Source organism: Schistocerca cancellata, chromosome 9 (genome assembly GCF_023864275.1).
Source record: "Schistocerca cancellata isolate TAMUIC-IGC-003103 chromosome 9, iqSchCanc2.1, whole genome shotgun sequence".
NCBI lineage: Eukaryota > Metazoa > Arthropoda > Insecta > Orthoptera > Acrididae > Schistocerca > Schistocerca cancellata.
In genome coordinates this window covers 440,331,233-440,349,809 of record NC_064634.1, presented here as the reverse complement: position 1 = coordinate 440,349,809, position 18,577 = coordinate 440,331,233, and the positions used below count along the sequence as shown (strand labels likewise).

The 18,577-nt window shown below is 36.8% G+C and overlaps 2 protein-coding genes across 2 annotated transcripts in view; one reads left to right on the top strand and one right to left on the bottom strand.

Moving 5' to 3' along the window:
• LOC126100894 (ran-specific GTPase-activating protein-like) overlaps positions 1–606 on the top strand; it is a 32,712-nt gene extending 32,106 nt beyond the window's left edge. Inside the window, exon 6 of the mRNA XM_049911561.1 lies at positions 19–606. Within this exon, the coding sequence (XP_049767518.1) occupies positions 19–215 (197 nt within the window). The 3' untranslated portion in view covers positions 216–606. The remainder of the gene's footprint in view (positions 1–18) is intronic.
• A 4,769-nt stretch (positions 607–5,375) lies between these two features.
• On the bottom strand, positions 5,376–13,046 carry LOC126100856 (endoplasmic reticulum resident protein 29). Its single transcript, XM_049911524.1, has 2 exons — positions 12,878–13,046; positions 5,376–6,593 (listed from the first exon to the last, which is right to left on the bottom strand). The coding sequence occupies exons 1-2, from the start codon at positions 12,977–12,979 to the stop codon at positions 5,964–5,966; spliced, it is 732 nt and encodes a 243-aa protein (XP_049767481.1). The 5' UTR covers positions 12,980–13,046; the 3' UTR covers positions 5,376–5,963.
• Positions 13,047–18,577: the final 5,531 nt, after the last annotated feature.

Sequence of the window (18,577 nt, the reverse complement as noted above, 5' to 3'; positions counted from 1 at the left end):
ATTCACAATTCTGTTTAGGAAATGAATCCAATGATCAAATAAATACAGAAAATAACCAAAGTGATGAAAATGAAAGTGATGAAAGTCAAGAGATTTGTGTTGCAGAAGATGAAAATCTGAATGAGAAACTGGAGCAGTTAAAAGTGGCTGATGAAAAAACAGCAGATACGAAGTTAGAAAAGCCTGAAGTGGCAGAGGGTGAAACTGCAAAGTAAAGTTACTGTAGCTATAGATTTTCTATGGGTCTTCGTGAAAGATATTTTTATACGTATGATATGTGGATCTAGAATTATGCTTTTATTGTGATATGAAATCAGATTCCTGTGACTGGTTGAGTAATGTGGAAAATATAAACTTGACATTCCTGATGTTCTCATTATTTTTATTCCTTGTCAACTGCAGATATTCTGATTTCATATTTTTTTGCCATGTGTGAAGATGACTGTATATTGACTATGTTATTCATATTATTATATAGCTTGCTGAGATTATATATAATTAAACATACTATTGAGTTATGTTGCTTGTCATTGTTGATTCCTAATTGTCTTGTATGCATGCTAAAATAAAACTTTTGTAGTCCAGTAACATGACGGTAGAACAAAACTTTTTTTCTTTAAATTTTAAAGATTCTCTCCCCCCCCCCCCCCCCTCCTTACCTCCCTAATGACATCTGCATGACTCAAGATTATATGCTCAAATACCAGCAGACATTACACAGAAACCTGTATTCTGTTGAATTTTTACTGGAAAACGTCTTAGGTGAAATGGGAAGATTCTGGTAGTATGTAAACACTTTCTGATTAACTCACGGAAAAGCAGCAGCATCGAGTCATTGGTAGGCATACACAAAAAGGAATGAAACTTCCTACCTTTCAGAGTAATCCTTTTTTTGAGATAGAATAAAATACAAAGAGTAGGTGTGTTGGATAGAGGAAGAGAGGGGTGGAAGGTGGAAGGCAGGGGGGAGGAGGGTTAGGAGGGGGGTGGCAGCTCGCCAGTTAGAAATGTGGGTGGGAGGAGTGGCAGGTAAAAGAGCAAGGCATGTGATGCATGGATGTTGGAGCTGGTGCAGAGTAGCACATGCTAAATGTGAGGGGGACAGGACAGAGAAAGGAGCAACTGTTGGGTGGAGGGTGTGGGGAGAGTGGATTACTGCAGATTGAGGGCAGGAAAATTATGGGAGCAAAGGATGTGCTGCTAGTATGCCTATCTATGTAGTTAAGGGATGCTGTTGGTGGAGGGAAGTATCTGTATAGCCCTCATTGTGAAACAGCAATTGAAATTGAGGATGTTGTACCACCAGTTTGGCAGTGACCATTCATCCACTGGATAGCTAATTGTTAATTGCACTGATAAAGCAATTGTTTGTGGAAGGATTACTCTGAGAGCTATTGATTTATTTTATTTTACTTTTACTGTGGGTGTGCATACTTATTGATGTAACACTTCTGCTAAGTAGTGAGTGATCTTTAATACCTTAGGTAATAAGGGTATAAAGTATTGATCAGTAGTTAAAAGAAACTGCTACAGAGTGAAGTAATGTCATCATTGTAAGTTGGTTTTGAGTGCTGATTTAATGAGACTGATTAAAAGTACACTGTATTCTGTAAGTACCAACAATGACGATGTGGTGATAGCAAATTAGTTTCCAATACAGGCAATCTGTTGAAATAGCAACAACAGAGGTTTCCTGTTTGTAGAATTCCTTGAGAGTTGCACATTGTTTATAAGTTTGCCAAAATTTCAGTTGTAATTAATGAACATGTCAAATGTTGTCACTATGCATTACTAAGTGCTGATGAAACCATTAAAAATGGCTGAATCCCTGATACCAGAAATTTAAAAATTTACTTTTCTGTAAAATGGAAAATGTAGGAAAAAATTACCACTGTGGGTAGGAAAAATGTAGCTCTGCAAATGAAGGGAGAAATACAAAACTCCAGCAATGCTGGTAGTATCACTGGGCTAATAATGCTACTCCAATAATGTGCCAAGTATTGTTAATAATCAGAAGGCAAAGTATAGTAGTTATGCTGCCAGTGTTGCTTCAATTGGGACCTTACTTTGCGAGTAAAACCAAAACTTTGGAGTAAAAAAAAAAAAAAAAAAAAAACACTGTTTTAGATATTGCTGTAACGGGCTTCAATTCTTAGATTGTTCATGTTGATGAAACTTCCAACTGGATGACACATTAATTAGGTCATCAAACAGCTAAGTTTAACAGTCTTTGCTCTTGGTAGCTTATACCAGGATCAGAACAACAAAGCAAATGACAGTCATGACTTCTGTAAATGAGTCCACAATTGTGTTCAGTATGTTATTCATAAACGTCCACTGTAATTCAATGAAAGTGTATAATTCACGATGACTGGTTTTGGCTTTCTACCGTCGTCAATTATTAGTAGTCCTATATAAGAATCAATGTCAAATAGTCCGTACACACAGGTACATAAAATACACAATAGTCATTTGTGTATGTCATTACCATAGCTTCAGCCAGTCGGAGAATGAGTGTGGTCACATCTGTTCTGTTCCCTGTTCTCATCCCTCTCCCTGAAATTTCAGTTGCAGACAATGCTGACACGTGGTAACATAAATGATTCATTTTTATGTGGCATGTTTATTTTACATGTTGCAAAAATGCAGAGAGTAGTGATAAATCTATTACATCCTATTAAGCAAACAATACTACACCTAAACTAAGGATATGTAAATGTGTCAAGAATGGAAATGTAGAATCTGCTGCTGCAGCCATAATGTATACACTTGGCCAAGATGAAATATTGTCATCTTCCATGCTCAACTGTAAGTCACTTATGGTTGACCTATAGGAATCTCCCACACTGACACCTTAAAATTTTTTGTATATTTATACTCAGAAATGTCTATTCTGACGTAGCATTAATGGGAAGATATTTGTTACATACTCAAGAATACAATTTGCACCTACAGTCATATAAAGCAACTCAGCATTTAAATATTCGGTCGCAATAAAGCATTGCAGAGTCTATGGTTACCACACAGAGACCTCAGGTAGAAAGCTGCGGGTGCACAAGGCCACAGATGCTGTCCATTAACAAATCATCCAGGTACTGCACTTTTGTCATACACAATAAATACAACTCTCCAATTCCAAAAAGCACTGCCTTGTTACAAAATACCTAGTAGACATTTTAATACTTAAACACATTACTTTATTAAGGGTATCACTTCCTGAAATGTGATTCTTTCCCCAATTCCCTTCACCTATTGCCCTTCTTACATCTGTAACATCATTGCAAAACAGGACACTGCCAGTCCATTATCCCTAGCCTGTGATTATTCCTGCTTTGTCACATGTATGCACCCACATAACTTTTGTGAGCTCCACCTGTGATAAACCCATCAAAGGCAGAGCAACATGTAAAACTATGCATGTTTTCACTCCATTTTTGCATAGGAGTCACAACCATTAAAATGGATGAGTACATGAACTTGCACAAATAAGAATCTACTTTGGTGATACCCAGTATCAAGTTGTTGAACATGCTTTCACATGACCCAAATTGGAGTGTCTGCTTCACTAAAAGGCCAACTGAATCCTCACTTTCCTCCCAATTCTTAGTATTATACTTCTCACTTTGTTGTCTCATCTCTGGAGTGAAGGTCCTCTAGAGGTGGGTGCTTCTAAACATGAGTGAGTGACCTGCCCCTTCTTACTGAGCTTCCCTAGTTTAATCATCTTACCTTGCTAAGGATGAAGGTAAGTTCCAAAATAAATGTTTGTACTTGTTTGTCTATTGGTAGCCTTGAAATTTCACCCTTTTGAGGATAAGTGCTGGGTAGCCATTCTGTTTCTTATAATTCTGTGTGTTCATTTTTATTTAGTGTGCTATCTAATGATCTATGAGGAATTAAGTAACTCATAACAAATTAGTTTGACACAAATAAGAGGTGATCTCCAAGATAAAACTGATTTTGGTTTGTTGCTGTGGCTCCACTGTTGGAGTTAGCTGTTAAACTGTAATTTGAAATGGGATATTGTTTCTAACCTTGAGAGTGCCCATTTTCAGTGCAGATATCAAGTTGAGATTACGATTTGTAATATCTTATATGAAATGAATAGCAACTTCTTATTGAATTATTGCTCAGTTCAATTATAGATTCGTTGTGGGACATATGAAGCACTAACCTAAAATTTTATTGAATGTCAGTGTATACACTGTAATTGCATCGTAATACTGGATTTTTTTCCCATACTTCCTGAGAGTGCTAAAAGCAATGTGTTAATGGTATATGAAGTTTGTCAAAATTTTCCATTTCATTTAAAAGTATGTCAAATGTATGGACATGTAAGCCAAAAACTGTATGCAGGCAGAGCACATTATTATAATGCAGACAATAGTTGATTAAAAAGTGCAAATTTTAATTACACTGTAGGGAAGTCATTATAGAGGCAGATGTTTCTGTGGAAGTTCTGCTGCTTGTGGGGATGCTCTTGCCTCAGATTACCTTAAAAATTTTATGTATATGGAATGTTAATTATTTAGTATCATGTTACTTCCTCTGTTGCTCATTACGACGAATACTGCAATGACACCTCCAGAACGTAATTGATTCCATAATGTCCACTTTGTATATTTGGCAGATTTATTACACCGATAGCATTATGTTCAGAAAGTATGCAGGGAGGGGAAGTTCCAATATCTTCAAATTTTCAGTGAGTTAAAACAGTAGTGAATTTTTGTGTGCATAGTACATTGTCAAGTATGGCGATTATGTGCCGGAAGAAGATCCCAGTAACTGAGGCTCAGACTTGGAATACTAAGCCACACACAGGTTACAACTGCATCTGCCAGTAAATTCTAAGCAAATTTCGCATTTTTGCATGTAGACCACTTGAAGAAAGTATATAAAAGCCATGGAACGGTTACTTATTAATTTACATCTGTCTCCAGTTATATTGATGTTACTATTTAACTACATTTTTGACCTAGAGTTGACTGTCGGCTGTTGCTCACTATACTTGAGACAGCATAAGCTAATGTCTGACCGCTCGCAGCAGTGTCACTGGCTTTTAATTGCCAAGTGCTAATGGCTACAAGTGAGACCAGTTGGTGTTTGCAGAGTTGTAACACCACCGTGGTGTTTCCATAGAGGTGCTTACAAAATCACATTACATTACTCGTTGAGGTAGCCCCCTAAGCTGTGGTACCCAGCCCACCATAACTGTCAGGGATCAACTTATAACTGAGTTGGTGTAACATCAGACTGACTCGTACTTCATGTAAGAGTCCCCCTACCTTCACCACACAGAATTCAACACAGGAGAACACCTGAAAATTACAAATGGGTTCATTCTACTTCTATGAAAAATGGAAACCAAACACACGTCTTTTAAATCCATTGTATTTAAAAAATACAAACTGCAACAAAAACAACAAACAGGCAATTTGCACATATTAAACAGCAAATACACGTTCTTAAAAACAAAACCACAACCATTCCATCTTTGTAGGGGTCTGCTACACATAACAGTAATGGAAAGATACAGAGTAGGCAAAAACACATTCAAATCAGGCCATAATTAAAACGAAAAGTGTAATGTGTTTTATGGCTTTAAAGAAACATGAAAAGGTGAGACATCATCTTCCGTATTGCACCAAAATTACCTACTAGTATTTACCTTTTAGTTTATGCTATGAGTAGCTTCTACAATATAATTTTCTGAACACAATTTCTATCAATAAAAGGCAATAATTTAAAAGTATGGTAATTTTATAGAACTTTTTAAAATTTAATTACACCACTGAGCAAGTAACATTTCTGAAGAGTGGTACCATGTTTACACAAAATTTTATCACTACTGTCATACATACAAGTCACTCAACCAAACTATTCACACTCTTGTTTTGTTGTGCTGGAATGTTTGCCTTATCTCAGTCTTTCTGCTGATAGCTGATATCCGAACAAATAGGATATTATAGTTCATCGTGTGTGAATGACTGCAAGATATTGAGTCGATGTTGCATTTCCTCTTTCTTTTCTTTACTCAGCTTGCCTTTTGCCAAATTTTGCACTCGCTTCATTTCGTTGGGAATGAACTCGTCCCCTTTCTCCAGGGCTTTTCGCATCATTTTGACGTAGGTTTCTGCTTTTTGTTGATCTACCTTACCTTTTGTCTTATCCCACTCATCTTCTGCTTCTCTCAAAATTGTTTTCTTTGCTTCTTTATCATTTGTTTCTGAAAACTTTGCTGCTAGTTTGTCAAAAGTTTCCAGACATCCAGGTAATCCTATATGGATTCCTGAATATTTGCGGATGAATTTCTTTATATTGTCTGCAGTGAAATCTGTGTCTGTGAAAGTAACTGGTTCTTCCTTCCCCTGCAGAAATAATTTCACAACTGGAAAATCATCTTTGGTGACTTTGAAACGTTCAGCAAGATCAGAGTTTTCTTTTTCACCATAGTCCTTCACACCAACTTCACCAATAAGCAGGTCAGGAATGTCATGGGTAGCATGGGAGACTTTTGCAAATTCTTCATGCTTTTCACCATAAGGGTATGCAACATCAAATTTTATCACTGATGCTTTAAACCTCGAAATAATCTGGAGAAAAAATGAAAATCTGTCAGTTACATAAAACAACTACAGGTCAATTATATCAAAATAGCCAAAATTGAGCCATTGACAGTTATGATAACAAAATTTTGCAACTGTCCTAAATAACACGAGCTTTAACCTTTTAGCCAATATGAAACTAAAAAGAGAGAAGGAACATAGTGCCCGTTAAGATATACTAAATTATATGCCTTAAAGGATGCACATGACAAAAAATATTTAAGCTTCTAAACACCTGAACATACTTCATTAATGACCTAGCTGAATCGTTTAGAAATATTTCTTAAAAAGTATCAGTTCTTTGCATAATATAATAAATACAATCTGTGATGTTTTAACATGGACACTGTTATTTATGTACAAGACTTACACTACTTAGCCATTGGTGTCAACAACTGAGTACCTATGACAAAGCAGAAGGGAAAGATGTAACACACTGCAGTTTCTGGTAAGTATTCAAATCACAGCAACATACAGAGTAACTCAGATGTGTTTTTCTGGTTATAATTTTGACAATCTTTTTATTATGAGAAACTATAAGAAGTCTATGAGTCATTCCATGTCAAATCATGCAGGCCATGTCACCCATCATCTCAAATTTTCTTGAAACCTTGGACATTTTCTTATACTTCCAAGAACTTGTGCAAAATCCTTTTGCTCTAAGGCAAACTTTTTTACATCTAATTTTAAATGGGGTGATATTTTGATAACTGGGCTCTGCAAGAATGTCAATGCAAGATGTTACTTATCTATATAATGCCCATAACTCAGGCCTTTACGAAGCTTTTACTTTGGAATTTTTTTCATAAGTTAAGAGAAGCATATATTTAAAACATGTAACTATTTAAGCAGTAAAGTCACAAAGAACAATACAAAAAATTTAATGTGTTGCTTTCCAACTTCTGGTCTTAAATAACTCCCAAGAGAGCACACAATGTGATAAAATAAAATGATTAATGGGTTTTTACGAATGGACACACACATAAATTTGAAATCAATACTTTGTGTTGTGATGGGGGAAAAAAAAATAGTTCTAGGTACGATCATCCATACATGATGCCCACAGCTTCAGATTTTCACAAAACTTTTTCTACTTGTTACTTTTTGCATGGCAATAGTGACTGCAAAATTTCTCCACATACTTCATGTAGTTTGAGGGGGGGGGGGGATGATTGAAATTTTTTACAAATGCAAATGCTGCAACTTGAGTTTGTCATTTGGATTGCATTACTCCAGACAAAAATAATAACAACAACAACAATAAATATCTTATTTTCAACACATCACTCTCATCTTTCCTATATCACAGAAGGGATGTATCTTTATTGGAAAAACGATTAGTAACTATTAGCTGGTTGGTTTGGGGTATAAAGGGACCAAACTATAGGGTCATCAGTCCGTTTTTTTCTCATGTAAATGAGGCTCAAGTTAAAACAATTCCCAAAAGGAGTAGAGGAAAGGAAAAGGGCAGAAAACTAACGGGAAACCACACAGAAAGAGGAAACTAAACAAGCTACCCAGATGGGGAAAACATACACTAAAGTTAAAAGTAGCAGGAGGTAGTAAAATAATATAGCAATGGCCAAGGCTGGCTGATTACAAGAACAAAAAAGAATTAGCCAGCCACTCTGCAACACACTACAATCTCCACCCTAAAAGAGAAGTCACGATTAACACACACAGAGACAACGAGAACGTCAATACAAACAGTAAAGGGAAGCCATAAGAAAGGTGCAGTCATGGACCCTCACTCACGGCTTTTCAGTTTTTTGCAGCCAAGATTTACATCATGAACTTTTGTCGTCGTCATTATTTTCCACCCCCATCCAGGCCTTTACCTAGATGACCAACTACTTGACATATTGGAGACTTAACGCTTTTTGGGACTGATCATCGACACCCACTTAACGTGGGTTCCCCATCTTAGCCTGCTTAAGGAAAAGTGCTGGTGGCATCTTAATATTATTCGATGCCTCAGCCACACTGACTGGGATGCTGATCACCATACACCGCTGCAGCTGTACAAAGCCCTCATACAGTCTTGTAGAGACTCGAATGGCTCAGCATCACCTTCCATGCTGCAGCTGCTAGACCCTATCCACCATTGTGGAGCTCAGCTTGCAACGGGAGCTTTCCAAATGAGCCCAGTGTACAGCCTCCTCGTGAAAGCTGACATTTCCCCATTGCAGCTCCAAAGAAACTACCGCTTGCAAATTATACTGCCCACGTTCATAGTTCACCTCACCATCGTAATTACCATCTCCTTTTTTCTAACACGGCGATCCATCTCTCGCAACGGTGGCCCAGAACAGGACATCCCCTTGCAGTCCATGTCCCGTCACTTTTTACTGAACTGTTCTTGACTTATGGTAATATAGAAAATCAAATTAAGCTGTTGTGGTCCAAACAATGATTATTAAATATCTAAGACACTGACAGCTGATACAAGATTTATTTTTATCGAAACCGTTTTTAATATATGACATCATTATTCAGAAGAGCACTGAAATCAGATTACGTAAACTTTCAGTAAGGCTGCCTCATGAAAGTACAGAACCAAAAGTTATAAATGTAACTGAAACATTTTCATTACACAGGTTAACTTTATTTAGGATGTCAAATCTTTAACAACTATTTTAGCCACAATAATGTTAATTTAAAATGTACACGTTTAGCAGTGAAGATCCCTGAAACTATCTATGAAAGTTCTTAAGAACAACTCTGTTTTTAATCCACTATGACAAATTATATTGTGTTAACCTAATATTTTCTTAATTAAAGTAATACATTCTTCCTAATGATGTTGATCTGGGTGCACCAAATAGCACATCAAATGTTTTCCAAAGGCACAAAACAAAGTCTTCCTTCTCAGGCTAAAAAAAAGGACACTGCTGGTCCAAGTGGGCGGACAAAACATAGTTTGAAGTCTCCTTCATCACAGACATTTCTGATGAAGGCAAGGTATAGCTGATGCAAAAGAATTTTGTTGAGGACGAGTGCATGTCCATTGTGGGGCATTTTCAATTAATGAAAAAAAAATCAAGGAAGACTTTCCAGAAGAAGATACTATTCCAATCTCCAAAGGATCACATGTTGAAAATCTCTTCTTGAGGTTTGTGCATAGGAAATCCTACACCAACTTTCTGTAAGTGGTGAAAACAACATATGGAAGAGGAATGCTCAGCATCAATTTTTGTGCTCACACATATTTTTAAAGCTTTTTCTATTCGTATATTGAGCAGCACATCCATCACTGACATAATGCACTTTCTTCACTTGTCAGTAATGCTCCACCAGCCACTTGACCATTTCTTTCTGGCCAGTATTTACATATTCTACATCATGTTCCATATCAGTACTTATAAAGCAGTGGTTCACAATCACCTATTAATTTTCTTAATTTACCACATTACCACATGCAGGATGGTTCATACAGCTGCTGCTTGTTATTAGAGTATATTCATCATTTTTGCAGAAATAAGTGACAATCTTTACCATTTCATAAGCAATAACTTCCCCCTTTTCGGTTTAGGAATTGATAAAATACCCATTTCTGTTTACAGTTTCCTTACTTGTCAAAGCACGTGCTCACCAACATTGAATTCTGACATTATCTTTTCTGTTGACCAAGAGGGTGGAGCTAAAGTTAAAATCTGATTTTTTTTTCAGGTATTCCTATGCTAGTCTCTTTTTCTTCCATTAACAATATCACGGCATCAAAATGTTTGGCTTTATCAACAATTTCATCAACAAATTTTTCTCCTCTACAGTCCGAATCTTCACTACTGCCATTTTATGCCCTACACACTTTTCTTTCCAAAACATGCTTCCTTTTTCTAGCTTCTTATGCCATGTGTAGCCTTGTTGTGATTTGGATGGAGTGAAGCTTTAAGGAGAGCACCCCAAAACATGTGAGGTTCTATTTGCACCCTCAATACTTTGACATTTTTTTTTTTGTACTGATTCGTGAAATGTCCCTGCACCATTTTAATATCTACCAGTGACATCAGTTTTCTGTTCACAAAACTTATAAACATGTGCACATGTTCTGGCCTAGTTTTACATAGATTCTTTTAGCACAATGTTTTAGACAAAGTCAAACAAACTGACCTCAAAGATTTTTAACCGTTTGTCTGCACATTTTGAAGAATCAACAAGTTCTTTGATGACTTTCAAAAACTTTCGGATATCACTATCTGTGATGTCCACATATAGTAGCACTTTCTTGATCTTGTGGAAAACTTATACTGAACCACAGCAAAATCTCATTGGTCTTCACTCAGCTCTTATATTTTTGGTACAGTTTTTACTAAGGTATAGGGTGTCAAATGACATGGCGGTTTTTAGTAATTTTCCAACAGTACATGAATTCAAATTTTCCACTGCAATTAACTGAGCACTAATTCACTTGTAACATACTTTATACAAGTGGAATGACATGGCCAGCACCACAAACAGATATGATCTGTCTCGCAGAAAGACAAACAGCAACTGAAGCCAAATAGACTAATTGTTGCATGTCACTTATTTTCAACAATGAATTTCAGCAATTGTTGCATTGTTTTCATGCCTATAAAGGTTTTAAAGAAAGCTACTGCTGTCTAAGAACACTTTTTTACCACTGTGAGCAGGTGACTGGCTGAAAATATAAATTATATATATTAATAGTCTTCAGTAACTGAATAAGTCAAATGAAAGGAAATAAATTTTCACACAAAGTTATCCTGCCTGCCTAGAATGAAATTTGCTAATTTGGTACCATTGCATCTGAGGTAACGGAACAGTGAGTGGGTGAACTTACTTAAAATGACACTTTTCCATCAAAGCAAAAGGTATTTTGATTTCAGATGTGTGTATCAAATAGTAGAAGGTCCGAATTTATTTAATTTTTTTTTATTGGAAAGCTTACAATCCATGGGATTATTTTAGACCAAAATCAGGTTCCCAGTAGGTTGAAGAAATGTGATACAGGCATTTTTCCACACCCTCGCAATTTTTCTGAAATCGAAAACTGACATACATTAACATTTCTTAAAAATTTTCTTTGTAACTTTACTGCTTCAATAAAATGAAATGATCGTATGGCATTTATTAGCCTACCTGTTAACTATATGCCTAACATAACTTTGAAAAAATCCCAAATCAAAAGCATCGCCAACACCTGAGCTATGGGCATTTATGTACATAAGTACCATTTTGCATTGACGTTATTGGAGAGCCCAGTAATCAGAATATCACTACATTTAAAATTCGACACAAAGTAAAGATGTAGTCTGAGACTAAAAAGATTTTGCAGAAGATACTATGTTATAAGTATAAGCAAATATACAAAGTTTTGCGAAAATCTGAGATAGAGTGTTACAAATACTTCAATTGTTGCGTGATTTGACGTGAAATGACCCCTGTCACTGTCTCCTTTAACGAATTTTTTTCCTGAATGTTTTCAGGTTTGCTGCAAAGTAGATTCCATTTTGGAGCGCAATATCTCAATGACTAACTTCTGTAATGTGTCACAGTTGAGGGCAAAAATGGAATTGTGAAGTTCGTTAAAATGTGAAAATATCCTGTTACATTAATAAAAGCTCAATAATCTTCAAATTTTCACTTTTCGTCCACTCTATCCAGTGAAACGTGCGCTCATATTCCAACAGATCGTGAGGTTACAGTCTCTACGGTTAACAAGTTGCACTTTCGCAATTTCTAGCCGTATTTCCGAAGGTACTTCTCTGCACTCCGGAAACATCTAGTATTCCGCAAGTCAACAAATACATACTTTTGTACCACATTAAAGAAACTGCAATTTTATAACTTCCTTTCGTCTTGTTCGTTGTAACATTAGCTGTCAATGGCTTTTTTTTTCCACTGCTCTAGTGTGGCCATTAGCCTTTTACAGAAATAACACAAAAGAAATACTTAAGACTTGTTGGATACATGGATAATAAAAGTGGTGGGTATCCACGAATTTTGTTTCCGTCAACATGGATAATAAAAGTGGTGGGTATCCACGGATTTTGTTTCCGTCATCGCAGAACAACAGAATGTTACACAGTTTCATAGAAGTTGATATAGTAATCTCCGTATAGTATACTGTTGAACTTGTTGAACTATACAACATAATACATCTACGTTAGTTCAATTTCACATTGAAAAGCTTAGTTTCGTAAAGAAATTAACAGTTTAATCCTCAAGAATTTAACACCGGTAACTTTCGTTATTGATCATGTGCCACATAAAATTACCGTAAATCATACTACATAACTAAGTGTACTTACTTTGTCAAATGAATAGGAGTCTAAAGGCACACATCCTTTACAGTTTATAACTTCGGCGGACAAGGAATTGCAGAAAAGAAACACCAGAACCAACGCCAACATCTTCCCTCCTGTCTAAACAACAATACATCTACTTCGCCGCCTCCTTATCAAACCTTTTCGCGTACAGACACGTCAGTTGAAACAAACAGGGTAGCCAACACAAACCAACAATATAATAAGAAGTCTCGAAATCTCGTAGTCTCAAGCTTATACGAAGAGAATCTGAAACAGATTTATTGCCTATGACTGAAATTGTGTTAATGACAATTTCATTGTTTTTACGTCTTTCCCCATTAGCTACTCGGCGCAGCTAACATATATAATCACCAGGAAACGCAAAACAAAAAAGTTAAAAAAATGCAGACAGCGAGGTAAGTGCGGCAAAGTCAGTCGCCTACAAATTCTTAGTACAACTGAATGTATTGGTGTATTTCATACAAATGTGTATTTCATTTACTGCAAAAGAGCACAATGTACCTGTAGCAGTAAATATTAATATCCTGTATACTGTTCTTCATTTTGTCATGATTGATACCACGCTGTTTGAGGTCGAACAATAAAATAAAATTATATAATGTGGGAATCTCTAAAATGCAGGAAACAAAGATGTTCAGATGGCGAATGTTATAATTTCCATGATTTCCATACTAGTTGGGTATAGAACTCAGGCATCTGAGCAGAGATCAACTGTAGCCTCATAGATTCCTGTCATATACCATGTTATAATTGGCCAAAAAATTTGTCACCTTGTATGTGACTAAGGGTTATTTCAAGTCATGAACCTTATGTCATTTGTTGTAACAGTTCTGAAACAGAGAGCTGTCAGATAAGAACAATATTGTAATGCTTGCTTCATTACAAGCTGTTCACATACTCAAAATAATTCCGTCGTGAACAAAAGTCACGAATTCACAATCTGTAGAATTGTTTTATTTGTGCATATGGTAACAAAAGTTTTGTGCTCCAGGAATATTTTGATAGTTTATATCATTACTGTACTGGAAGAAATTGATAAACTTTTGCAGCTCTTTTAATAAGATCCAGTATCTGTCAACATGAACATGTACCCATGAAAACTCCATATCAGTATTTTATATCTTGTTGGGAGAAACACATCGTTACATTTGTAAAACATGTCTCTGTGACACTGAGTGGCAACAAATGCTGGTGCACAAAGCATTATATGAGATACAAGTATGCAAAAATGTATCCATCTTTCCCAAGTTTTTTCATCAGTAGTGGCATGCCTGAAAAAGCAATGTCAGGATTGTTAAAAATCCATCTGTTTTGTTCACTACACTTGTCTTTATGTTATACAGTAAGCTACATATAATTAAATGTTGTATAATATGGTACCTTTGAGTGTATAGGAGGTTATTTGCAGCGAATGACAGAAGTTAACTACACCATTATGTTTAAAGCGGAATTTTATTATTAAAAACGTTGAAAAACTAAGCTGCCATAGTCAGAGAAACTAGACAATAAAAGAAATCCGGATCGAATAAATATTACATTGAGGAGACAAAACTCATGGAATACCTCCTAATATAGTGTTGGACCGCCAGTGCATGGCAGCTGCTCAATGTTTCATGGACTCAACAAGTCGTTAAAAGTCCCCTGCGGAAATACTGAACCGTGCTGTCTCTATAGCCATCCACAATAGGAAAGGTGGTTCTGGTGCAGGATTTTGTACATGAACTGATCTCTCGATCGTTTACCATAAATGCTTGATAGGATTAATGTTGGGCGATTCCATGCACAAATCATTCGCTCGAATCGTCGAACGTTCTTCAAAGTTACTGTGGACAATGGCGCATTGTCATCTATAAAAATTCCATCGTTGTTCGTGAACATGAAGTCCATGAGTGGCTGCAAATCGTCTCCAAGTAGCTGATCATACCATTTCCTGCCAGTGATCGGTCCAGTTAGAGCAGAGGACCCAGTCCGTTCCATGCAAACACAACTCACACCATCATGGAGCCACGACCAACTTGCACAGTGCCTTGTTGACAACTTGGGTCCATTCCATGCAAACACAATCCACACGATCATGGAGCCACCACCAGCTTGCACAGTGCCCTGTTGACAATTTGGGTCCATGGCTTCATGGAGTCTGCAGCAAACTCGAACCCTACCACCGGCCATACCCAATGAAATCAGGATTCATCTGACCAGGCCACAATTTTCCAGACATCTAGGGTCCAATCAATATGGTCACAAGCCCAGGAGAGGCACTGCAGACGATGTCGTGATGTTAGCAAAGACACTCGATTCGGTCGTCTGCTGCCATAGCCACGTTTCGCCACACTGTCCTATCGAATATTTTCGTCGTACATCCCACATTGATTTCTGCAGGTATTTTACACAGTGTCGCTTGCCTGTTTGCACAGGTAACTCTACGCAAACGCCTCTACTTTTGGTTGTTGAGTGAATCCGAATTAGACTGTCACATGCATCTAGCTCGAAATACTTTTCCGAAATTCCTGTCATGCAACCATAGTGGTGTTGGAAACGTTTTCACATGGATCACCTGGGTACAAATGACAGCTCTGCCAATGCACTGTCCTTTTATGTCTAGTGTACCTGATAGTACCAATATCTGTATAAGTGCATATCTATATCCCATGACTTTTGCCACCTCATTGTACATAGTTGTTGTTGGTTTTCGAAATTTGAGGAAGAACAAGAGATATATTTTGAAAGCTAACATTCATCACTTTCATTATGATTGCGATCCTGTCAGAATTGTTCTTTCATGTGGCTGCCATAGGAAAGGAGATTAAATCTGCAGCATGTTGAAAAATTTGGATTACATTGGTATAAGGGGCAATCATAAAGTTTCCATTCAAGGGCATTGCTGCAGCATACATGTTACATAGTGCGATTCTGATGTGAGTACATAAACACTGACGTGTAGGCCAGGAATTAGTGTGGCATTCGTGTCTTTGAGATGTGCATGCGGTAAACGTGGGAATGTGAACTATGACGATATTATTACCAAATGTGTCCAAACATCACCAACGTATTGTTGTTCTTTTCTTGGCTGCCAAGAGAAAAACACTGGTAGACATACATCAGAGAATGAAGAATGTGTATGGGGGAGAACGTCTGTGAAAATCACCATTGTGGAATGGTGTGAGACAGGGTGCTGCTTCTTCATGATATTGCACGTCCCTTGTAGCACATGCTGTAACGCAGAAGCTACATTAACTCAAGTGGGAGGCACTTGAACACCCAACCTGAAGTTCTGATCGCTCCCCATGTGATTACCACACCTTTGGTCCCTCAAAAAAGGCCTTGAAGGGTCAAAGATCCCTCTTGCACTGCAGCAGGCAGTTGCGGATCTTCACGCAGCTAGACATGGTGTTTTATCCGCTTTTGCCTCATTGGCATACAGGTTCTGGATTGTGTGGCCTTTGAACGGAAACTTTTTGATTGGCCCTTATAAATGCCTTTTTGATCGGCCCTTATATATGCGGAAGTGCTACTGTACAGTGATGAAGGCTGAGAAACTGTGCAATATTAAAAGAACTGAAGTCTTTTGTGAATATTTTGAATTTATTTTAAAATCCGATTAAATGCAAGGAGGCCTCATGCGCAGAGGGTTCCATATAAATTTAATCATATGTATAGATAGTGCATCATCCTGGGAGTAGGTAGTTTGAACGATTTTTTCCTGTTCTCGATGCAACACTGACAAGATATCGGTCCTGGGAAATCTAAGACGTTCGAGAATAACAAAAAGTAATATATTTTCCAGTGATATAGTAGCAGATTTGCAATTTTCGGATTTTTTTCTTTTATTTGTGCTGTGAATCCTTGCTTCTTGTCATATTTCATGGTTCTAGGTCAATGGTAAGTACGCTATAGATTTTGATGAGTGAGATTGTCAGTATCAAAATATGTGACATAAATGCCAATATCTTTACACTGAGTTGGTTTAGAAGCTTCAATTTTTTGGCCCGTAAAGGAACCATATATTTTAGTATGTGACATAAAGTTTGATATGTGTACCTGTTCTTAAGAAAAAGGATTTTCAACAGTTGGACAGACAGGCAGACAGAAAAAAAAGATCATATAAGGCTTCTATTTCAGGGCACCCTGAAATAAAAACTGCACTAAAAGTTTTCTTTTAAAGTGAATTAAAATATCATTTAAAAATGATATTGAAGTAATATGCTTAATTGTCTTGTGAGTTATACTCATATGTAATGTTTGCAATGATGATGATTTAGCATTGATCACAAATCAAATTAATGCCTCAAGATGTTGTCAGATGGTTCATAAATTAAACTTAAGACATTTTTAAAATAATTAATATTTGATTCATGGAATATATGAGTGAATTTTTCATAGCAGTGGTAATCAAAAGATTATCAACAAATTGAACAGCAAGAACAAACAGTAATATACATAGTTCTGGGGTATGTAGAAGCCAATATCAAATTCAAATATTTTCTGGGGATTTGATATAATTCTGAATGGTCTTGCATGATGAATCATCAGCTCAAAGCTACATACAGAAGTTCTGCATCCACTGTCTATGTGACTGTCATCCATCTCGTTTCTGAGAAGAACAAGTGACGTAGGTGTGCTACAAGTGTCTGTCATCAAACTCTACAGACGAGCAGTCTATATGAATTCTAATCAGGAATCGCTTCATCAAAGATGCTATTTATTGTGCAGTGAATTATTGATTCCAATTTATGCAATGATTTGGTTATGTGAATGTTAATTTACACAGTGATCTAGTTAATCATATTTCAGTTTAGACAGTGAACTTGTTCAGTGCATTTCATTGATTAATGAGTGAATTACATAAAATAAACATATACAAGGTGTGATGAAAAAGTAAATTTAATTTCGCAGACTTTATAAATCTAATTTCATGTTTCTGATTATGTTTGCATTTTCAGCTGTTTTGAATATTCGGTTTATTGTTGACAGTCGAAGGGTTATACGTGTTTTTGAGTACTTGGCGAGCTCTTACTTTCGCAAAAGATGGATGAAAGAATCCACATTAAATTTTGCTTCAAAAATGAAATAAAGTGCAGCATCGAATTCGAAATATTGAGGCTTTTTGCAAATCTACTATGGATAAGACAAGAGTTTATGATTGTTATAAAGGTCACAAAGAGGGTCGAGGAGACGTTGAAGATGGCGACTGCGATGGACGCCCAGCTCATGGTTCTGGAAAATCGCCGAATCACTATCAGAGAGGCTGCTGATGATATCTGCATGTACTTTGACTCCCACCAAGCAATTTCTTCGGATGTTTTGGGTATTAAACGTGTACAACAAAGTTTGTCCAGAAATGTTTGAATTTCGACCAAAAACTGCACAGTGTAGACATCACTCAGGAATTGCTTAGTTAAGTCGACAATGATCCAGAACTTCTAAGGAAAGCTGTAACAGGTGATTAAACATTGGTATTAGGATATACATCGAAACCAAGTTCCAATTGGCCCAAAGGAAATTGCCTGAAGAGCCGAGACTGAAAAAGAATTCGACAAGTTCAATCACAAGTGAAGGCTCTCCCCATTGTTTCCTCCGTGTGCCGTTTTGCGTGAAGCAATGTGAAAAGGGCGACCAGAATTGTGGCAAAAGCACTTGTGGAAATTGCATCGTAATAATGCTCTACCTCTCACCTCAGAGCCT